Source organism: Ochlerotatus camptorhynchus, unplaced genomic scaffold (genome assembly GCF_037179485.1).
Source record: "Ochlerotatus camptorhynchus isolate MF236.1 unplaced genomic scaffold, CSIRO-AGI_Acam_v1.1 ptg000193l, whole genome shotgun sequence".
In the NCBI taxonomy this organism is placed as follows: domain Eukaryota; kingdom Metazoa; phylum Arthropoda; class Insecta; order Diptera; family Culicidae; genus Ochlerotatus; species Ochlerotatus camptorhynchus.
The window spans coordinates 7,936,342-7,954,322 of record NW_027040683.1 but is presented as its reverse complement, the minus strand read 5'-3'; the positions used below and the strand labels follow the sequence as shown (position 1 = coordinate 7,954,322).

The following is a 17,981-nucleotide window of genomic DNA, read 5'->3' as shown; positions in this document are numbered from 1 at the left end:
AGTAGATTAGGTGTATATAGTAGTTGTAGGTTAGTTGTAGTTGTAAATAGTAGTTATAAGTAGTCTTCTTTTTTCAAATTTTCAAGCAAACCAATCCCACCAAGGTGGTCATTCTCTAAAACAGGCCTGATAGGACTAGGAACTGTAATTAATAATAATTGAAATTTCACAGGAACTAAAGTTGAAAAGACGCATCTGTGTCACTTGATAAGTTATACATGTAAACCACACAAATTCAAGAAATATAGATCATTTAAGAAGAAGAAGAGGCATTAGCTCATTTTCGCTTCGGACAGCGTGGTGAACAGCAATAGCAGCAGTAGGAAGATGGTGGCTAGTCCACTCCTTCACACCTAACAAGCAACAATTGACTGGTCGTGGCAAAGGAGGAAAAGGTCTGGTAAAGGAGGCGCCAAGCGTCATCGCAAAGTTCTTCGAGATAACTGCCATCGGTCGTCTGGCTCGCCGTGGTGGTGTCAAACGTATCTCCGGTCTGATCTACGAAGTGTGCTGAAGGTGTTCCTGGAAAATGAGGTCCGTGATGCTGTCACCTACACTAAACACGCCAAGCGTAAGTGGCCATGGATGACCTCTTAAATAAAACGGCCCTGTTCAGGGCCATCAAGCTTACATCAGTAAAGAGTTGGAATAGAATTTATCTGTGCTTGTTTGTCCATATTCAGAACCACAAGCCCTCAACGACCACACAAAATGCTCTCCAGAGTTGTTATCTTGTAACCAAACTTGGAAGCAGGGGTGCAAGTGATTTTGATTGATTCTCTTAATCAACTTTCACTTTGAAAAAGATTACTACAAATTTGGTACGCCTACAATTCAAAAACGGAAAGAATTGAGATAATAGATAATTGATCAATTAAAAGAACTAAATGCTCTTCACATTTATTCCGTCCACTAGCGGTCCTACGTCAAGCTTCCGTTCGTGCCCCTAGGCACAGACCCTTCTATTTTTTTTTTATTATTGATAATACACTATACTTTTATGGAACTATGTATTTATCAATTCCAACCCATTTTTTAGCTCTTTATAAAATGACAACCTTCAAGTTTTCGAGCATTTCGTTCATCATTTAATAAGTCAAAGGGTTTATTATGCAATCCAATTCAACCAGTCGGAAACTGTTAAACCTTATCGAAGAATTGTTCGACCTGAGTTGAAAAATTTCTTGCGATGGATTAAAAAATCGGTGCAACTACCGGTTGAACTACCGATTACAAATTTATAAAATTTCGTTAATATCCCAAATGGTCATTACCTCGAATCCCTTCCGAAAAGCTAATGGGCCGTATGAATAAAAAGAGTTTACTTTACTTTCCCGTGCTTTTCCTACGGGGAAAGTAAAGTAAACGCTTTTATTCATACGACCTATATATTACGATTATATATTTTCCTTATATATTAACAGAAGGGAATATTCCCTTCTTTATCATACATTCAAAGAATTAATTATTTTCTCTTTTATATATTCAAAGAAAGGAATATTCCCTTCTTTATCGTTTATCCAAAAAATTAATTATTACCTTTTCTTATATTTTCGAAGAAGGGAATATTCCCTTCTTTATCATATATTTAACGAAATAATGATGTTCTCTTCTATTTATTCAAAGAAGGGAATTTTCCTTTCTTTATCGTATATCCAAATAATTAAATCTTTCTTTTTGTAATATTTTCAAAGAAAGGAATATTCCCTTCTTTATCATATATTTGATGAATTAATTATGTTCTCTTTCATATATTAAAAGAAGAGCATATTCCCTTCTTCATCGTATATCCAAAGAATTCATTATTTCCTTTTCTTATATTTTCAAAGAAAGGAAAACGCCAAGGAAAACGCCTTGATCCATTAGAAGTTTTTTTCCATTCTCTTTATACATGCGAAAGAAGATTCCAGGAGTGACTATAATAAACAAAAATAGTCAATCTTATACATGGCATACTTTTCAGGGGAATGGTACATTCTGGGGAATGGTTTTATTGGGAATAGTCCGTTCTGGGGAATGGCTTTCTGGGGAATGGTACATTCTGGGGAATAGAATTCTGGGGAATGGCTTTCGGGGGAATGTCATACAATCGCTCACATTAACTACGACACGTACTACAATGAAACTGTTACTCTACGTTTGCTGCGCTGCAGCATACATGCAGTATTATTATTATTATTTATCTTTATTAGATAGGCTTTCAGCCTTGGGCTGGTTCGCCTCCAAAATACATGCAGTAGCAATTTCAGGTGAAATGGAACTCTAATTTCCTAGATGTGTGTAATTGAAAATTCGAGGTGGAAATGCATTTATAGCCTACGTGGTTGCCATTTGTGGACTCTACAAGGAATCACCTTAATAACAATTTAATTTGACATTTGACTGAAAAACAATATTCCGCAAAGTTGTACCTTATAAAATTTCCCGTTAGAATATGCCTTTTTAATGCACTACCAAGGTAGAGGGCACCACGCGAGTTCGAGAGGAAACGTCAACCAAACCGTTTGTTTACATCAGAAGAAGGATTTTTCCCAACGCAGATTAAAGCATTTTTCATTGAACATCTTTCCAATTTCCATCAGTAATTGTTTTATTTTACGATTTTCCACACATCTGAACTGATTAGCACCTCAACTATTCACACACAAGCAATCCGGAAGATCATAACCACTAAGGCACTTTTATAATTTTCCATTTTTCTCAACAAAAATATTCCTGGACACTAGCAGGAAATTGATGAAAATTGCAAAAACGATACAGAATTAAATTTTTCAACTGTAAATCAAGTTTTGGAGCATCTCAGATGAATCAATTTATCAGGAAAAGTAAAAAAGTGTTCCGCTTCCTATGTCTCACGGCAAAATTTTTTGCTAACAACACTCTTTTTGACGTTCTCCTATTTACCACCAGAAGTTAAGTCGATCGTTTAGTTTCTATTAAAAAGGCGTATAGTTATAGAAATTTTCGAAAAAGCAATATGAAAAATGGGTAGAAGACAATGAACAAAAAGTTTGGTTTTACCATAGTAATTTCCATACAAACTTCGAATAGTTTGTGCCAAGCCAGTTTCTTACCAAATGAGTTTAAATTTTGGAAGGCTAATCTGGACCTGATTTGAAATCGTTTGAGCACTATGGAGCGAAAATTTCAAATTTTGCATCAGTCTAATGAACATGTTATGAATGCTCACTGTTGAAATCTTGGGGCAAGACCTCGGGCAAGACAGCTCATCCTCACGACAGATTTTTGAGTTGATTTTGAGTAGCTCTGAGTAACTCATGTTGCTCAATATTCAATGCTCACAGCAACCTGATTTTTGTTGTTAATTTCTCAACTGTCATCTGGTAATTGACAATAAATAATTTCAATTAGTGGATTAATGCAGAATCGTTAAATGTCTAGTACAGCATCATCTATAAGTTAAATGAGGTTCGATGTTGTGAGATTGTTGTGCTGCATTAGATAATAATTCTTATCGTTGATCTTAACAGCTTCATACAATTATCGAGAAAAATGATAAATTGGAGAAAGTATATTCCAACACAAACATGAGGACAGTGAATGATGTGAGAATTATGAATTTTGTTGCAGCATTGAAATCTAAATAAAGTATCGTTTAAACTTCATGTCTGCAAATGGTTGTTTGTTGGTTTCTGCATGGCATATTAAATTCAAGTTACCCAAAAGCTACGCCCGTGTGGATGGTCTTCCTACACACAAAGAACAAAAATTGTTCCTATAAAAATAATGAATTTTCAATTTAAAAGTTTCTCCAATTTCGTAGTTTTAACAACGAAAATATTCAAAATCAAAACATTTTTTTCGGATTAAAAGTGTTTCTTTCAATTTCAACTTGTAATTTCAAAAGTTAATTTTTTAAAATAAAAGTCGCAGATCTTTCACAACTTCCTCGTCATTGCGAAGATTTTGGCATCACTTGACCTTCGTTTGCCGCTTAATTTGAAAGCGTGAAAAATAAACCATATTGCTGTGTTTTCTACGTTTCCACATTACTCTTCCGTCGGTATCTCTTTCGAACTGGAATCGGTTCCCAAAAAGTGGTACGCCACCGCTAATTCATTTTCATCGGATTGCAGGTGATAGTCAAAGCAGCCAACGGAGGGAAGCAATGTTAGATGAAACATAAACTCTATCATAACATTGAGACAATGATGGCGTGCTGGAATTGACGGTAATTTGGTATAATTTCCAATGAATTTCCGATTGTTCTAATTGAGATGTTTTAATTTTCAGCAGCCTCAGTCTTGCCGGAAAGGAAGGTTAGGTTACGGCCAGGGGACCAATTCAAAAGAATCTTATTATTTATTATTATTCCTTGCGTGAGTCGCATCGCATCGCGTCGCGTGTTGCGTCTACCCTGGCCACGGCCTTACTCCCACCTCGACTCCCACCTCGACTCCCACCTCGACTCCCACCCCCATCAAGATGCCACTTTCATTCAAGTACCCCCACACCGAGTCCGTCAGGAGCAAATTATTCCAGCTTTGATCATCAATCTTTAAAATAATACAATTCATACTGTAAAAGCATCGGGAGCGTCACTTCTGCTGCTTTGTAATGGACAATATAATTATTATAAAAAATAAATTAGAATAAAAGGAATTTCCCTGGTTATTTCTTTTAAAAAATAAAAGTAATTGATTTAAAATTTATTCAAATTTAAGATAAAAACGTATGTAATTGCGATTAAAATGCTTATCATTTGAATTAAAATTTGTTATACGTCAATTTAAAAACTATAGGTTTTCAGTTTGACAGTTCTACAATTCGATTTGAAATTTCAACTTTTAAAAGTAGAAAGAGAGCTACTTTTGAATTGACAGTTAGGGGACTTTAGTTTTGAATGATAAATACTTTCTACCAAAAAGAACCAACGCTAACTTTTAATTTTACCAATGGTTTTTTTTTTAATTTATTAACGATTATTTTTTGTGTGTAGAAGTTTGCCGCCCAGAGCCGAATCAAAAATGGAAGAAATTAATACTCACACATATCAGCTTCCTCTGGCACCGATTTACAATGAAATCGTAGGATGAATTATTAAAGGAAGACTATAAAAATGTCGAGGGGGGCGACTCTATCTAAGATGCAGGAAATTTTCTGTTTTGCTGTTGTGAGATGCACTCGCGCTTAATAGATAGAAACACGATTGATTATGATTTTGAAGATTTCCTGCAAAAAAGTTGAGGGCGCTGCGAGTAGATGGGTTTAGATGCAGATTTTTTTTTTCGTAGATTGATTCGCTAGTGTGAGATTTTTCGACCATTTAAAATCGAGATTTAGATGTGTCGCACCCCTCGAAAAATGTATATTAAAACAACAATAAAGAAAATTAATTGACTTATAAATAAATTAAATAAAACAAAGTGTTCAACAAAAACATAGAAATTGCTATTAAACATTTTATAATTTATTTGCCATTCAAAGCAGAATAAGTGCAAAGGAAAAATGTATTCAAATTGAAATTCAAATTTTGGGTGCAGGAATTCTGAACACAAAGCGGGACACAAAGCGTATTGGAGCGTATCTACGTTAAAAACGAAAAATATACTATGAGTTGTTTGAAGTGAGATTTGAAGCTCTTATTCTAGCCGAGGCTCTTGCTCTTGCTCTTCCCTAATAAAAATTGTATGGTTAATTTGCTTAACGACGTGTTCTGGGTATTATCCAAAGCATTTGTGGAATAGTTCAATGATTTGGGTTATCGTTCGTTTATGGTTATTTTTTATTAGGGTTGCTCATAAAGGTTTATTCTCTTAATTGCTGGTTTTAAATTATATAGCATCGCTCAATCGATTAGGGATTGTTCGCATGCATCATCATGGACAGATTTTGACAAGATTCAGATTTTAACTTTCCCCTGCGTGGACAATCATCAGTGCATATTTTTCAATTCAATTGTCTCCTTGGACAGCTCCTTTACTTATATATGATCCATTCTGCAAATAAACCTCGAAATAAACAGGTTTGTTATCATTGAAATCAAATTTTATAAAAAAAAAATAATATTTTACCACTGGCAAACCGACATGAACAACCAGATTCTCAGTGACTTTATTATAAGATAGATGCGAGGAATCGAGGATAGATGACACAAGTCTAAACTTCTTAATTTTCACTGAATTTTTGTATTTCTTGATAAAGGTGAGACTACTTTGATCAATTTTGAGTAAATCTAAGTTACTCAAATTTACTCGCTGCAAAACTATTTACTCTGAGCAAAGCTGACTTGCCCCTTGGTTGAAATATTTTCGTAAGTGTTAGTTTATCTGTTGCATGGGCAATTCGAGCCGTTTCGGGAAACACAAACAAAACTTGCAAAGTCTGTCAAACTGACAACCGTTGCCAACCAAACAGCAATGAAAATAAATTGATTGCTCTCTCGAAAACATCTTCCTATCCTTTTTGCACCACAATGCTATTGCCTATTGTCAGTGCAAGCTAATGGCAAATGACTGAAGCCATCTCTCTCCTGCAACAGCAGATAGCGACACTGGGCGGCCATATTGTAAAACGTCGCCGTCGCCGGAACGGGAGGAATACAAACTTCTTTTTCTCTCCCGTTACAAATCGTCCGTGATCGTGGTATACGTGCTCTAGCAGTTTGAGTGGACAGAGGTTTGTTCGCGGTGTGGAAAAAGTTTTGTGGAAAATTAGGACATTTTGCTGTTTTTCAGCTGCATTTTCTCGAACTGTTTCGATTTGGTTTATGTGCGACGCTTCGGCGGTGGAAAATTTCTGATTTTGGGCCTGGAATTGGCCGTGTTCCTCTCTTTTCTGGAAGCATAGTGAAGTGAAAAAGTGAAGCAGGAATTTTTTTTTCCTCTTGGCAGGACGGAAAGAGTGCTTTTTTTGTGCGGTGGCGGACGCTCTCTTTGTCGCCGTGCTACTACAAAACACATCAGCGAAAAGTTGTGGAAAGTTTTTCCCTTTTCTTAGTGGAATTTGTGGAAAGGCCGCCCTCCGGTGGAAAATTAAAAAAAAAGGAAAAGCACCCGGTTCTGTGCCTGCAATTGGCCTTTGTGGCTTTTTTTTTGGTGACTGGCTGAGTTTTCTTTTTTCTTTTTTGTGTTTGAAGGAAGAACTCGGACTCGATTCGAGCAAGAAGAAAAAAATTCTCTCCCCGCCGCGAGTGGACGAAGAAGAAGCCGACGACGACGACAAAAGGAAACAACAGGGAAAAGAGTGTTTCGTTCCTCGTCGTCAGTGAAAGAGGAAGAAGAAGAAGAAGTAGTAGAGGGGAAAAAAGTGCTCATCGTCTTTCTGGCCGTCGTCAGGAAGAATAACAACAAGAAGTGCGAGTGTGTGACAGCAGAAGGGAAGCAGCAGGAGAAAGAAGAAAAAGCAAAAGCAGAAAGCGCCCCCCTTCGAAGAAGGTCCAACAACAAAGCTTGGATTTACTGTGCGTGTGATTCTTGTTTGTGTTGTTTTGATTTTTATTTGAAACAAGAAGAGCGCAGAAAGGACTGATTTTTCCTCTGTGCACTGTGTACGGAATTTAAGCCAAGTTTTCGAGGAAACGGACTGATATTGTTTTTCTGTTGACACCCAGGAGCCGGAACGAAATCTAAATCCACCAATGTCAACCGTGTCAGATCAGGTGGGTGGTCAGGTCGCCGCAGTTGGATTTTTGGCTTGACAATTTACTAATGTCGCTTTTTCTCTTCCTCGTTTTCTTTCCAGCGGATGAAAGGACAAGGAAATCACGGTAAGGCCGGAAGGAGCAATTTTACCATTTTCTTCAGGAATCAATCGTTTTAGACTTCTAGAAGTGTTGTTCGTCCTCAAAGTTCCCGTTTTTCGTTCACTTGATAACTTCTCTGTATTTGTGTCGTGTCTTTGCTCACGCGTAGCATCCCGCAACCAACCATTTTCAGCGAATGGCTCACCGTTATTTAGATTATTACTGCTCTCCTCGACTATCTGTCTACTTACTTTTGCTATTTTGCTGGCTGCATCCATCAGCATTTTTTCTTTTCTTTTCTTTGATTTCCGTGCTGTGCGGGTCGATGTTTACCTTTCCTTAACGTTCCCTTTGATATTATTCTTGTTGTTGTTGCTGTTGCTACTCGAACATTCATTCATGCTTTGAATCAGTCATATCGTATCATCGTATTTCAGTTATCAACGTGTTGAAGGACACACCAAAGCGTATTCGATAGCAGGTTTTACGTTTCTAGTTTATTTTGGGGATTATTTAAGCGTATCCGTTTAAGCCGTTGGGTTTGACGGTGTTATTTTGTGGTCTGTACAAACAAACTGTGGTCATTAAATTATTTATCAAAAATGCCTGTTAGCCGATTTCGGATCGATACCCTTGGTTGAGGGTCGGCGCAAAGTTCCAGTTAGGATGTGATAGCTTTGGAGAAGGAGCCATTCGCTTCACGGCTCCTTGAAGCATTTCTTGGTGAAACTGAGAAGGTTTGTCGTAACGGAGAGTCCTGGTATAAAGCCTTGTTGGTCACTAGACATTTAGCATTGAGTGAATAGAGATTTTCTTGTCTTGTAGCTCTCGACGAAAAACTTCAGTTCCAGAATTGATTGATGCCATGATGGCTGATTGATAATCATGTTAAAAGCGATCTAAGTGATTTCATTTCGAGCTTGCCTTGATAAAGGCCGAGGTTATCTCTCGAAATAAGAAGGGCTCTGGGTATTCAGCTTTAGGCTCCAGGAACTTGTCTTTGATAATCTCTGAACTTGTTCTGAAAGACCTCTAAAGAGGAATAGTACTTGAACGCCACATTACCAGAACATGTTCTTGAAAATCTCAGAACTTGTTCTCGACGATCGCAGAATGTGGCTTATATATCTTCTGGGCTAGTCCATGAACTATGGTCTATTACTTGAAAGCCTTGGGGCTGATCTTTCGGCTTACTTTTGAAGACCTCTGATCTTGCCTTTCAAGCCCATTGATTCATCGGCCGATAATCATGTAGAAGATGGGATTTACAAAGCGTAAGGACTTTCCATTGACGTCCGTCCAATGAAGGTTGAGTAAATCCATTCCGTCGACGAGTCTTGGCCAAAATATTGTAGAAATTTTCGAAAAGAATTGATGTAGGTACAGATTTTCAGAAAAAAAGTACGACGCAAATGTAACTTATTGACGATCACATTTTTTTCTAGATCGTTCTAGACATTTTCTAGGCTGGTATTAATGGCCTCTGGACTGTTTCTCAAAGGATCATGTGCTGATTCTAGCATTTTCTTGGGCTTGCTTTTGGAGGACTTCTGAACTATTTTTTTCCTTGATTTATTTTCCGTACTGAGTTCCAATATCTCCGACGCCAGGGAGGCAGCTCCCACACCTGTTCCCTACCTATCTACCGAAGGAAGGTGTGATCAGAGAATGTATGCCTCGAAAATCCCGGCGGTGCCGACTGGGATTGTTGAACCCAGGCCCTTTGGAGTTTACCACTACACCACCGGCGCCGCTGACTTCTGTACTTACCCTTAAAGATATCAGAACTTGTTCTGGACTAGTCAATAAACTCCTCTGTACTTCTTATTTTTTCAAAGACCTCTAGACTAAATTTAAAAGTTCCATAAGCAATGTTTTGAGGGCCTTTAAACTTATCCCTGGAAGATTTTCTGGATTTTTTATGCTAGTCTACGGTCTCCTTTGAACTGTTTCCTATAAGTAAAGAGCTACAAAGCATCTCAGATTGTTCCTGAACTCCTTTGTTTCTTAAAGATTTCTGAGCTAGTTTTATAATTTTCTTGGGATTGCTTTTAAAATAATAGAGTCATAAGCTCTTCTGGACTTCACAGACCTCTGGACTGGCCATACGTTTTAAGACCACGAACACATCTGGACTGACTTCCACGAGCTTGCTTTTGGAGACCTCTGCATCGGTTCCTGGAAGATCTTAGAATTTTCAATAGAAATCTTCATCAAAGACCTCTGGACTGACCCTAGAAGTTCCTTGAGTTTACTTTTTAAGATCTCTTGTGCTTGAAGATCTCAGAACTTGTCCTTGAAACCTCTCTCTGCACTGACCCTGTTCCATAAGCTTGCTCTTAAGGCCTCAGAAGATATTAGAACTTGTCATAGACATCTTCCACAAAGACCTCGCTAGAAGTTTTTTGAGCTTGCTTTTTAGATCTCCTAATTTAAACAAACTTGAAAATGTCAGAACTTGCCCCGGAAGTCTTCTGGATTAGTTCATGGACTCATCTGGACTGACCTTAGAAGCTCTACGTTTTAAGACCTCAGAACTTGTCCACGAAGACCTATGGACTGGCTCCAAAAGTTCCACGATCATTGCATTTGAAGATCTTTGCACTGGAAGATCTTATTACTTTTTATATAAAGACCTCTGGGTTGAGCCTAGAAGTTCCTTGAGTTTGCTTTTAAAGACCTCTTGTGGATGAAAATCTCTGCCCTTAAGACCTCAGAAGATCTAGAAACTTATCATAGAAATCTTCCTCAAACACCTCCCTAGAAGTTGCTTGAGCTTGTTTTTTAGACTTCTGAATTTATACATACTTGAACATCTCAGAACTTGGCCCGGAAATCTTCAGGATTAGTTCATGGACTCCTCTGGTCTGACCCTAGATGGCTTGTTTTTAATACCTGTGAATTTGTCCTTTGTTTGTATTCTAGAAATCTTCTTGACAAGATCATGAACCCGTATGGACTCTTCTTCACAGAGCTCTGGATTGGCCCTGCGTTTCAAAACCTCAGAACTTGTCCACGAACACATCTGGACCGACTCCAGCAGTTCCATGAGCTTGCTTTTGAAGATTTCTGCAATGGTTCCTGGAAGATCTTAAAACTTTTCACAGGGATCTTCCTCGATGACCTCTGGACCGTTTCTAGAAGTTCCTGGAGTTTGGTTTTGAAGACCGCTTGTGCTTGAAGATCTCAGAACTTGGCCTAGAATTCTCCCTCAAAGACCTCTGGGCTGGCCCTAGAAATCCTCCCCAAAGACCTCCATTCCTTGAGCATTCTAAATTTATACATACTTGAAAATCACAGAACTTGCCCGTAAATTTTCTGAATTAGTTCTTGGACTCCCCTGGATTGACCCTAGAAGGCCTTTGGGCTTGTTTTTAAGAGATCTGAACTTATTCTAGAAATCTTCTGGAATAGGTAATGAATTCCTCTGGACTCAGCTTCTTAGACCTCTGGACTGGCCATACGTTTTAAGACCTCAGAACTTGTCCACGAATACATCTGGGCCGACTCCAGCAGTTCCATGAGCTTGGTTTTGAAGACCTCTGCACTGGTTCCTCGAAGACTATACTAGAACAAGACATCTTCCTCAAAGATCTCTGGACTGACCCTAGAAGTTGCTTGAGTTTGCTTTAAGACCTCTTGTGCTTGAAGATCTCAGCACTTATCCTAGAAATCTCTTTCAAAGACCTCTGAACTGGCCCTGTTCCATTAACCTGTTCTTAAGAACTCAGAAGATCTTGGAACTTGTCATAGAAATCTTCCCAAAAACCTCACTTGGAAGTTCCTTGAGCTTGTTTTTTAGATCTCTGAATATAAACATACTTGAAAATGTCAGAACTGGCCCCGAAATCTTCAGGATTAGTTTATGGACTCCTCTGGAAAGACCCTATAAGGCATTTAAGCTTATTTTTAAGATATCTGAACTTGTCCTCGAAGATCTCTGAACTTACTCTAGAAATCTTCTGGACTAGGTCATGAATTCCTCTGGACTTTCCTTCACTGACTACTGGACTGGCCATACGTTTTAAGACCTCAGAACTTGTCCACGAACACATCTAGACTAACTCCAGCAGTTCCATGAGCTTACTTTTGAAGACCTCTGCACTGGTTCCTTGAAGATCTTATAACTTTTCATATAAATCTTCCTCAAAGACCTGTGGACTGACCCTAGAAGTGCTAAGTTGTTTTCTTCCGCAGATGTTAGAAGCCGGCTGTAAACTGCCTTTTCAAACAGCTTGGATAACCCTGGAGAGAAGGCTGATGGGTCGGTAACTTGAAGGAGAGGAAGGATCCTTCCCAGCTGTTCGAATGGGGATGACTTTAGCTAACTTCCAGCACGAGGGGAAGTAGCCAAGTCGGAGGCACTGGATGGTTGTAGAATCTGGAACTCAAGTGGTATTATTTTCCCGATTTTGTCAGCCTGACGATTTTGCTGGTTTGGCATGAATTCTCAAGCATTTCGCTCCAAATGACACTTAATTGTTTTGTCGTAACAATAACAGAGGTAACTCAAATAAACCTCAATTATTGCAACACTGCACAGCAGTATCGAGTCCCTCCGATAAAGGTAACGAGGTGGCGGATAGAGCTGGGATGGCTGCAATACAAGTTAGGGGCAGATACCCCATTCAAGAAGAAGGTTTCGTGATCGCCAAAATTAACGGAATATTCATATGCCGTTGCTACGCACCCGATGGACGATGGAGCAGTTCCACGAGACGCTGGTTGGACTTACCGAAGAGCTGATCGGACGAAGACAGGTAGTCATCGGAGGGGACTTCCATGCTTAGGCAGTGGAGTGGGGAAACAGATGTACCAATGCAAGAGGGCACATTCTGCTGGAAGGTCTGGCGAAGCTGGAAATTAGGCTGTTCAATAAAGGCACCACCAGCACTTTTCGCAGAGATGACCGGGAATCCATTATCGACGTTACCGCAGTCCGTCGCTGGTGGAAAACATGAATTGAAGAGTGTGTGGATGATATACCTATAGTATAGGCAGTCCGATAGGGGCATCGGCCAACGGAATCCTGTGGCAGTACAGAGGACGAGAACTTGCGACCTGAAGTGGAAGACGAGATGACAGAATCATTAGGGAGAACATGTGACACGACCATGCCGATGAAACTGGAGCTAAATAACAGCTAAATAACTGTTGCAACGAGGCAATTATTTAACACCCTCCGCGCAAGTTGACTCAGAGCCAGAAGACGTGTCCAGAAAGCAAGAACAGAAGCAGGCAGAGAGGAACGTAGAGGAATGTTCCGAGCACATAAACGAGAGGTAAAGCAGAGCAAGTCAAACTATCAACTGGAGCTGGGTCGAGAAGCTGCTGCCAACGACGCACACCGTGTCGTGATGTCGAAGATCAGATGTCAAGTCATGCCCGCTGGAATTAGGGCGTAACGGCTTTTGTAAACAATGACTTCTATCGATGATTTCTAGGAATTCAAGGCACGTCCACGCATTCGGATAGCAGGAGTCTTTCAGTGGCGTCGCGTAACCTCACTTTTTACCTGTGAACCAACATTCAAAACCAGATTTATTGCCATACTCAAATCGGTTGAAAAATACTCTTAATCTTCTAGTTTACTCGAAATCTATCCACTGGAAGCAATATATTGATAATTGTGTATGTTTTGAGAGTTGCTGTACAGGTAGATTGAGGTTAATACGACTCCACTGGAGTCTTTCCCTACCCGATGAGGATGTTGGTTTGCGTGGGCGAGCCTTGAATTTCTAGAAATCATCAAGGGAAGTCATCGTTTACAAAAGCTGTTAGGCCCTAATTCCAGTTCTATCTAGAAATGTGCTTAGAGAACCTGAAAGTCATCGTGGAAGGACTTTTCTCGAAGCACGATCCAACGACCTGGCCACCTACATTGTTGTACGGAGACGGAGAGGGAGATAACGACGAAGTCACCAACGAGCAGCTCGTAGCAGTACCTACTGGATACACTCGGAAAACTCTTGGAGAGGATCATCCTAAACAGGCTGACGAAATGCACGGAGAGTGAGCAAGGATTGTCGGAGAGGCAGTTCGGATTTCGAAAAGGAAGAGCAAATGTGGATGCAATTCAGACAGTTGCCGAGAGAGCCGAGAAGGCGTCGAAACAGAAGTGGAGAGGAGGTCGATATTACGCCGTGATAACGATCGATGACAAGAACGCGTTCAACAGCTCCAGCTGGAAGGCCGACGCTACTTCCAGAACCGGGTTCTGAACTACGAGTCAAATATGGGACAGAGATCGATTAGGATCACGGTGGGAATTTCACAAGGCTATCTTTGGTCCAACGCTTTGGAACGTGATTTAAAACGGCGGTCTAACGCTGAAGCTACCCAAACGAGTTGAGATCGTTGGCTTTGCGTCTTACGGTAACAGGATTTCAAATCCGCATACGACATAATCGATCGAGATCAGCTATGGAAGATTATGCACGAGTACGGATTTCCGGATAAACTGACGCGATTGGTCAAGGCGACGATGGATCGAGTGATGTGCGTTGTTCGAGTATCGGGGACACTCTCGAGTCCCTTTGAATCTCGAAGGGGGTTACGGCAAGGTGATGGACTTTCGTGTCTGCTATTCAACATCGCGTTAGAAGGTGTGATCAGTAATTGTAAAAGCTGGGATAGACACGAGTGGCACGATCTTCAGGAAGTCCATCCAGCTTCTTTGGATTCGCCGATGACATCGAAATCATGGTTGCCATCAACGCATCAAAGTCAAAATACATGAAAGGAAGTGGTTCTAGGGAACACAATGTTAGCCTCCCACCCCGAGTTCAGATTGACGGAATCGAAGTGGTCGATGAGTTCGTGTATTTGGGCTCACTGGTGACCGCCGAAAATGATACCAGCAGAGAAATTCAAAGACGCATTATGGCAGAGAATCGTGCCTACTTTGGACTCCGGAGGACGCTCCGGCCGAATAAAATTCGCCGCCGCACAAAGTTGACTGTCTACAAGACGCTGATTAGACCGGTGGTCCTCTACGGCCACGAGACCTGGACTATGCTCGTGGAGGACCAACGCGCCCTTGGTGTTTTCGAACGGAAGGTGTTGCGTACCATCTACGGTGGAGTGCAGATGGATGACGGAACGTGGAGGAGAATCATCCATCGTCCACATTGCTAAAATTGGGCGACTACGGTGGGCTGGGCACGTTGTAAGAATGCCGCACGATGACCCAGTGAAAATGGTTATAGAAAGCGACCCAACAGGAACAAGTAGAAGGCAACCTGTGGAACCTAACTATGTATTGTTTTAGTGAAATTATAAGGAAATTATCTCAGCAAAATATAATCTGAAGAAATTTTCCTCGAAATTTCTGCACAGTTGGGAAATTGCAAAGAAAAACCATTTTAGTGTAAACTAAAATTAAACTAAATTTTCATAAAACACAGTTTTGCGTGTGAAAATTTCAGAATGGTAGGATACCGTTTTTTAGTTATGGCCGAAAAATTAACGGTCGATCACGCTCCGAAAACCGGGAAGTTTTTGAGATTTGAACCGGGAAAACCGGGAGATTCAAAATGAAAATGCACTGGCCATCGCTCTCAAGGGAGCATCCATTAAGTACGTCACGATCTAAGGGGAAAAGAGGGGGTAGTTACAAATGTGTAACAAGCAATGGATTAGGTATAGGACAAACGTGCCGAAAGGGAGGGAGTTGTTGATTTTTCTCTAAATGTAGCTTTGCGTACTCAATTCATGCCCTAAGTGTAGAACTATCAATCATGATATTAATTCCAGAATTAACTTGGAATTCTGCTCTGACTTATCTTGACATTGTTCTGAAATAAACCAGAAAACACTCAGTGTAATAATTATCGTTGAATTCTTTTTGAAATTCGCTTGCAACCCCTTCTAAGAATTTAATTGGAATCCTTCTTAGAATTCATTTGAGCCTATCGGGAGACTTTGATTCCTTTGGAAATCTTTTCAAAAATTTCTTTTAACTCTATTCGAAACCGTAGAAATTTTTCGAAATTTTATTTATTTAAAGAATTTCTTTCTAATTATCAGCAAAATTTTTGTTGGAGTTCTGTGATTAATCTTTCGCACTAGGGTTGAAATTATTGCCAGAATTCTCTTAGAACTATGTTTCTTGTTGAATTCTGATCGTAATTCTCTTTGAACTCTTCTTAAAATTCATCTGTTATTTTCCTCCATACAAATCTGCTCAGAATCAAGTAGGAATTTTCCGCAAAGTTTTATTTTTCACAACTCCTTTTTAAATCTTCTAAAAAACAATTTAATTTAGAACTCCACAGAAATCCCTCCAAATTCATCTAACAATTTCTAAGGATATCATGTCAGAATGATTCTGAAATTCTGCTCAGAACTTCTCCTTCGAAAACTGCGTGGGAATCCTTCTCAATATTTGTTTGAAATCAACACTTTGAATTCTTTTAAATTTTATTAATGTTACGCTAGAATTCTATAGATGGTTCTGTAATTTGTTATAACCCTTAAAATGCTTCCAAGTCTCAGAGCATGACAATTATGACTCCACGACTCATAAGTATGATTTTTTTTTTTCAAATCTGTGATCTTGAAATTTATTCAAAATCTCATATTTTAATTATTTTTTCTCCAAATCTTGCATCACAAAGATTGTATTGATCACAAATTTTGAGAAAAGGTTTTAGTTTCAGACTCTACACAAATTTTAAAGCCCTTGAATCTTGGGAATCTTCTTAAATCAATTTAAAAAAAAATGCGTTCGATTTCGTTTTTTGTTGAATATTAACCGGGATTTTTTTTTAAAGATTTGAACTGGGTAAAAACCGGGAATTTGAAAATGAAAATTAACTGGCCACCCTGTTTTAGTATTGGACTTTATTGGAATAACCGGTATGAAGCTAAATTTATTTTAGTAAAACGCACGATTTTTAACTTTTTACCTAGTGGACAAAGTTTAGTAAAATTAGTGGAATATGAATGATCTTTATTATGACTAAAAATGAGCAAAATTTCAAAAAGTTTAGTTCATTATATTGCAAGATATTAAGGTTTTTCAAGGAAAAGGCGTTGTTCTCAAATAGCTCTTACTTAAAAAAAACGCAACTAAATAAGCCCAACACTGCACCAATAATTGATAAATTTACGGTGGTTCAGCAGCCAGAAATTCAGAAACGTATTTCTTTGATTTGTGCTTTTAAAGCTGTTTTTATCTAAAATTTAAGGACAACTGTACGCTCACTTTTTGAGATACACTGTATGTGATTATTTTGCTTGATGGGACAAACTGACTTTATGTTGTTTTCACATTTTTCATGATCAAAGTCCGTATTTTTATCTCATAATATGAAAGTAGATGCCAATTGATAGTGGATAGCGTTGTTATCTCAAAATTGATGGAAATCAATATGCGATTATAGGCAGTACATCACTCGTACAATAATCTAGCACTTGTACCTCCTACGAATTTGTGCATCTTGGTTTATGCGAATGATGGGACGATATCAGAAGTATTTTATGAGGCAACATGCCCTAGTGCCAGGGCTGCCATCTGATCACTCAATGCGCGCAATGTACTGATTTTCTGAAATATACAAAGTGAGAATTAAGCAAACACAATGTTGGCTTGTTTTTCACCCTGCGCAAGTGTAAAGCAGCGGAGAAGAGAAGACAGACACACACTCAGAAATAACGAAAGCTCAATGTGTAGCCATCGCTTCCATGACTCCGACGCAAAGAGCGCCACTCAGTGTAGGGTTGCAAATGGGAAACACAGCAAAAAGACAAAAGTCTTTTTTGTTATGCCCTTCTTCATCTCCTATGCATGCAGTCGTGGTAAACAAAGTCTGCAAAGAATTCAAAGAAGACATTAGCGCTTGTTGTATTATATTCGCTCCCTGCGCCGCACGGAGTGTACCGCTCATTGCGCATTCTCACGGATTAGTTGGAAAAGAGTGTGTGAAGTAAACGGGAGAACCACACACTCTTTGTCGAGTGTTGTGAGATGCATGCACAAAGTTGCTTTGCTAACACTCTGAGGTGCTTTCCAGCCCTGCCTAGTGCTCTGGAATTATTAAACTATTCTTGAATTGACCCATAGACTGCTAGGTTGAATCTAAAAAGTGTATGGATGTAACTCGTAAGGCATTCGCATTAAAGGCGCATAAACCCAACGAACACCATCTACAAGATCTGACTCATAGCCCTGTGGAATGTATCCTCACAGTCTTAAAAGTTGACCAGTATGGCCACTGCAGATTAAACTCATTAAAGTTAATCGAATCAAGCCCAGGTACGACTTGACTGCAAC

General features: G+C 39.3%; 1 protein-coding gene across 5 annotated transcripts in view; it reads left to right on the top strand.

Annotated features, from left to right (window-relative positions):
* Positions 1–6,587: 6,587 nt before the first annotated feature.
* LOC135702520 (YTH domain-containing family protein-like) overlaps positions 6,588–17,981 on the top strand; it is a 64,248-nt gene continuing 52,854 nt past the window's right edge. For 3 of the 5 annotated variants that reach the window (XM_065223592.1, XM_065223596.1, XM_065223595.1), the window contains exons 1-2: positions 6,596–7,621; positions 7,705–7,729. In XM_065223592.1, coding sequence (XP_065079664.1) covers positions 7,601–7,621; positions 7,705–7,729 — 46 coding nt within the window. In that variant the 5' untranslated portion in view covers positions 6,596–7,600. Of the gene's footprint in view, positions 7,622–7,704; positions 7,730–17,981 lie in introns of all 5 variants that reach the window. The other 2 variants (XM_065223593.1, XM_065223594.1) reach the window with 2 other exon arrangements.